The sequence below is a fragment of the Squalius cephalus genome, assembly GCF_949319135.1.
Source record: "Squalius cephalus genome assembly, chromosome: 1".
Taxonomy (NCBI): domain Eukaryota; kingdom Metazoa; phylum Chordata; class Actinopteri; order Cypriniformes; family Leuciscidae; genus Squalius; species Squalius cephalus.
The window spans coordinates 39,796,607-39,802,586 of record NC_137122.1 but is presented as its reverse complement, the minus strand read 5'-3'; the positions used below and the strand labels follow the sequence as shown (position 1 = coordinate 39,802,586).

General features: G+C 36.5%; 1 protein-coding gene across 1 annotated transcript; it reads left to right on the top strand.

The window, feature by feature from the left end:
* Positions 1–343: 343 nt before the first annotated feature.
* On the top strand, positions 344–5,973 carry ccdc43 (coiled-coil domain containing 43). The gene is made up of 5 exons (XM_079879135.1): positions 344–568; positions 988–1,078; positions 1,596–1,731; positions 1,876–1,919; positions 2,123–5,973. Exons 1-5 carry the CDS (start codon positions 395–397, stop codon positions 2,308–2,310), a joined length of 633 nt encoding a protein of 210 aa, XP_079735261.1. The 5' UTR covers positions 344–394; the 3' UTR covers positions 2,311–5,973.
* The last annotated feature ends 7 nt before the right edge of the window (positions 5,974–5,980 follow it).

Below are 5,980 nucleotides of genomic sequence, written 5' to 3'. Positions count from 1 at the left end.
TTTTAACTGAAAGCAACATGCAGTGGCACATCTTAAAATATGCCAGTGCCATTGTTTTGTCTCAAGATGCACACCACACCAGTAATGGTTTTTATAAGGCACGTTTATAAAAGCTACTTAAATGCCCTAATTAAACTATGGCCTAATCCTGTCTAAGTTATGAGCATTTAAAGGTTTTCACACTTATGTCCTCATGAATACCAACCTAAACCTAATCTATGTAAAAAAAAAAAAAAGAAAAAGAAAATATTATATGTTAATAATGAAATAGGTCGCTAATTCTTTCGCATTGAAAAGTATCTGTGGCGATGCTTCATTTGAAAGCTGTACCGCATTTGTGTCTGGCATTCTGTGCGGACATCCCTCCTCACTACCAGGACCCCAGCCAGGCAAGATGGCGGCGCCCAAACAAATCGCCGAGGAGTTTGAAAACTGGTTGAACGAGCGGTTGGACTCCCTTGAAGTAGACCGAGAAGTTTACGGAGCATATATTCTCGGAGTGCTTCAGGAAGAGGAAAACGATGAAGAGCAGAAGGATGCTCTTCAGGGCATTCTCTCCGCTTTTCTGGTCAGTGCACGCGCATGACACTTGCACGCTCAACTCAGCTGTCAAGATCTTTCACACGAGTGCCTCTGCTGTTGTGAATATTGTCAACTTTAAATATTGTTACGACAAACCTATCATAAACCCGAAATACGCTCGTGTATTGTACATTTTTTATTGGTTTATTTGAACAATTAAAGTGTGAAAGTTGACCAAACGCTTGTTGCCATTCCCCGGTATTAAGTAGTCAAAACAATCGAACATAAGTAACTTAATTTCACGTTTGCCTTTTATATCGGAAACTATATTTGGATGTAGGTTTACGTAAGGTCTGTGCATAGATCTTTGTTATGGTGGGAAGTCAGTGCAACTATTAAAATGCAGTCTTTTGCATGAACGTTTTACACTTACATTGGTAAACAGAGGTCACTTAATTCTCACAGGAAGAAGACACACTTGAGGAGGTTTGCCAGCAGATCCTAAAACAGTGGACTGAGTGTAGCAGCAGATCTGCAGCGAAGAATCAGGCAGAGGGTAAGAGCTGACAGTAGAAAAGTTGAATCACATTGGCCCCATAGAGCAGCTTAAAACTGCTAGTGTGGTGCATTTGTGTCTCCATGCTATATATAATCTCAATTGCATACGTTTAAAAAATATATATTAATACTTTTATTCAGCAAGGACACATTACATTGAGCAGATGTGATAGGAAAGACATTCAGCATGCATGCTGTTCTTTTAAACTCTCTATTCATCAAATAATCCTGAAAAAATGCATCAAAAAGTTGCACAGCTGTTTTAAATTGTAAGTATCAAATCACATTAGAAAGATTTCTGAGCTGTGGTGTGGCAATTTTCTCTTCCTTTGCAATTTCTTTTATGGCTGAGCACACTCATTGAGCTTTTTTCCCGTTGGATGTGCGCACTGTTGAATCTTTGTATAATATTTTTTTGTTGTCATTCATTTCATAATGCCATCTATATTATTTTACAATACAAAATAATAGTGATGCAAACTGTGTTTGGAAAAAAAAGTTTTTTCTAATTTCAGATGAGGTTCAGGCCATTGCCAGTCTGATAGAGAAGCAGGCACAGATTGTAGTCAAACAGAAGGTGTCGTCAGAGGAATCCAAGAAGAGGAAAGAGGCTCTACTGGCTCAGTATGCTAATGTAACAGATGATGAAGAATATCCTTTCAATACATATCTGTTGTATTCTGTACTTGATTTATGATTTCCATGACACCCAGTTGAGAACAAATCATCACTTAATCTCTCTCAAGCTCACGGTTCAGCTGATCCAGTGTGAAGCAGTTTCCTTAACATTTGTACTGAAGATGAGGAACAAGTCGTGATGGGAATACCCATTGAAAAATGTATCCTTTGTAATAAAAACAGTCGCTCTAGGAGAAGATCTCTGCTCTGGTCATGTTCAAAGTGTATAGTATATGTATATCCTGATAATGCTTAAATTACTTGTTTAGTGTCCAGTACTGTTGTATGAACAGCTGCAGTATGATCTACATTATTTAGACTAAAGATCTCTATCATGCACTGTTCCCTTCACTGCCAGCCCCAGGCCTGTTCAAAAACACCAATGTCGAGGATGTTTTAAACCGCCGCAAACAGCAGCGTGACGAGGCCAGAGAGGACGCACAAAAGAAGAAAGAACAGGACAAGATGCAACGCGAGAAAGACAAGCTGGTCAAGCAGGAGCGCAAGGACAAAGAGAAGAAACGCACTCAGAAGGGAGAGCGCAAGAGATAGAGAGGAAATAGAAAAACTTTTGCAGACTATAAGGCCAAGGTCATTTACCTAGAAGAGAAAAAACAGAGACCTCAGCAGACACTGTCCCAACTAACAATGTATGCATCCATATCCGATTTTGGGTCTGATATTGTTTATTGAAAGATAATGTTAGGCCTAATGAGCTGTTTTCTTGGTTTGTACAAAACTAATCGCAAAGTGAGTGAGAATTGTATCGTTATCCATTCATTTATTACAGGTGCTGGCTGCTGTGCTACTTGTTTAAGGGTAAATTGCACAAAACCGTCAAAAACATGTTCAGGTCACATTTTAACCCTAAAATCTACTAGATTTTACTAATTTGTTCCCTCTTTCTAAAGGGTTAGTTCACCCAAAATTTTAATTTTGTCATCAGTCACTCACAAATTAAGATACTTTTGATGCAATATGAGACATTTCTGTCCCTCCATTGACATCTACAAAACTGACACTTTTGACGCTTCAAAAAGTTCATAAAGAGATTGTAAAACTAATCCATATGAATTTGAATTTAGGATTTTATTCACATGTAAACATTCATCAGGGAACATAAACAGAAGCTCAACCGAGATTAGAATTTCTGAACAACCATGTGACACTGAAGACAGGAGTCTTCAGTGTCACATGAGAACAAACCTGTTGCTGAAGCTCAAACGTGCTGTGTAACACGAGAATGAATTGGTTCTCGCACGTCAAGTAAACATGCTTGAGCACAACTGATATGCGAGTTGATGAATATTTATATGTGAATAAAAGCCTAAATTCAGTGTTCATCATATAAAGCGATCGAGTCACTTCAGAACATTTTTGACTAAACTGCTTAATTCACATGGATTAGTTTTGCGATCTCAATATGAACTTTTTGAAACGTCATAGTGGTAGTTGTGTCAGTGGAACACTTTGTCAATGGAGGGACAGCAATGTCTCAGATTTCATAAAAAAAATCTTCATTTGTGTTGCAAAGATGAAAGAAAGTCTTACAGGTTTGGAACAACGAGGGCGAGTAATTAATGAACACATTTTCATTTTGGGTGAACTAACCCTTTAAGGTAATCATGTGCACAACATAATTCATTCTCCCGTTTTACTAAATTGTGGCCACGTTCTAATTTGTTCCTTTATATAAAACACACACACATATATATATATATATATATAATATATATATATATAAAATAAAATAAAATAAAATTTGAAGGGTGAAAAGTGACCTGGACTTGTTTCCATGAGAATCACTCTTTAACCTTTACCAGCAGATAACCAAAATGCTTGTATCTAAAAACAGTATAAATCCTCTTCTTATTGCCTCGGGGGACTCAAATAACCTGTGAACCTGTTTTATATGTTTTCCATATGCTGCTTCTTGGTAGCACTCCAGTGATTTTTTTAACACAAAGTTACTCAAGACACAAAAATATATCTCTGTTTATTCAGCTCACAAGCTTTTTCAGAACCAACTGAAGCCTTCTTATCATGTAGCAATATATGGAGAGGGCTCAGAGACAACCCAAAGACAGTGAAACATTACTGCCAATGAATAGGAGCGGGGGACTTTTGGGGCCTGTACCATGATGGTAGTTGAACAAACTCAGGGTTGCAGGATTAGTTTCGAGTTGACAAAACCAAACCGATCCTACCAGGCTTTGTTGGTACCATGATGCTGATCATCAACTTGCTCTGTCAATTCAGGCTTTGATCCTGAGTTTAGGAGTTTAGGAGTGACATCAGTAGCGAACAGCCAATCACATGCTGAGAAAGAGTGAAACTCATTCAAAACTCACTGAAATTAATTTCTCGTGAGAGAAGCAGCTCAATTCACTTATTAAATAAAAGTATTAAAATACTAAGAATTTAAACAAATTTACACAGCAAGAAGAAAAAATCTATGAAAGAGGACAACTAAAAGAAAAAGTCTTGTTACTGTATATAAGTGCAAGTAAACGTTGTGAAGTTAGTTTATACAGTTGATAAAAAGGCATAGAGAGAATTGAACATTTAAGCTCACATGTAGTCATTTTATAGCTTCATCTATTGATTCTAAAGCGTATTTATATTACCTTTATATTTTTTTTCTTTTGAACTCTGCGTAATAATAATTGATGAACTAAACTTGTACACGTGTGATCGATTAAGGGTATAATAATTACATAATATTTAAATCATACAAATTTATTAAAGCCAGACGATTTTGTCTTTAAAAATCATTTGCTATGTAGTGACCTTTAATTTGGAGTAGAAACAGGTGGAGTGACTTTATCGCATCAGACATGTGTCACTTTGCTCAGAGCTGATTGGTCCAAGTTCGTTTTGCAACCTCTTACCTGGAACATAACCTGCCCCGGACCAGGTTAGCCGTGGAGTGCAAGTTACTATGGCGATGAACACTGCTAAAAGCCAAATCACTTTCATGGTGCCTAAAACCCAGGGTTGGCGCAAACTAAACTGAAACATACCAGCTTCATGGTATAGGCCCTTGGTGTGGTGGATGTTTCTGTCTCCGTTGTGGTTTATTTTTTATTGTAGGGCAGTGAACCTAAGAGATGATCCTAATGCAAGTTATGTATGTTTATGCATATATATCAGTTGACAACTGTTCATTTGAAGCTGCTAGATATTGTGCCAACACCTTGTAGACTGCCCTCTCGGATACTACAATGGCCTGCACTGTAAGCAAACTGATATCTTTAAGCCTTTATTGTCTGTTAGCTTGAAAGATCAAGTGATTTGAGCATTATTTTATCAAAGCAACAATATTTAAAATTTTGTACGCTAAAATATTTCAAAATTGGTACAATAAATTGAGCTGTGTAAATGAACGTGTTCATTCTTGACTATGTGACCAGTTAACTTGAGTCACAGAGAATGTAGTTCTGCCTTTTTATATGATACACTTGGTGTCATATGTAGGTTTTACAAATTGGATTTTTAAATGGGATGTTGCAAGGATATGGTAGATGCTTTTTTTTTTATCCACAGATTCAGTTTTTCCAAAAGGAACATCAGAAGCTATAGTTTGTATTCTCTGGGTGTCACTGCTGATTGCTTGAAAGCTGTTAACATTTCTCAATGAATCTTCTATTTATGCAATAAGAACTAACTCTTGAATACTGATGACTGGTAAAACTGTTGAACAATCTGTTCTCATCTATCCAAACACTGCTTTGCTTACCTCGTATGTTTTTCTTTACATCAATACAATTTAAATGTTGTAAAGGTCAAATCTGTTTCTTGACCATATTCAGGGTTCAAAACTTTAATGTCTAAATGATTTTATGATGGAAACCACCAAGTGAGGTACACTCTTCAGTAATGTTTATTCTGTTAAGCCAAAACTGCTTGATTTAAAGAAACAATATATTTGCCTAGGATTTTCAGAACTGAATGAGAGAAAGGGACTTGTTTACAAATGGCTTTCATTATTTAGCCAACCAGCTGTTTTTAGTGAGGTGATGGCAACACTGTTTTAAAACGTACATTATTCCGAGTGAACAGAAATTCAGAAAATTATACCAGCTTTACTGGATTATTTTACAAGTGGTTTCATTTTATAACGACAGGGATCTGCTTTTTTAATTAGGGCAACATTAATTGATTAACATTGTATTTTGGATCAATGTTTAATTAAATAAACAGTAGTTTTACGCATCAGTCT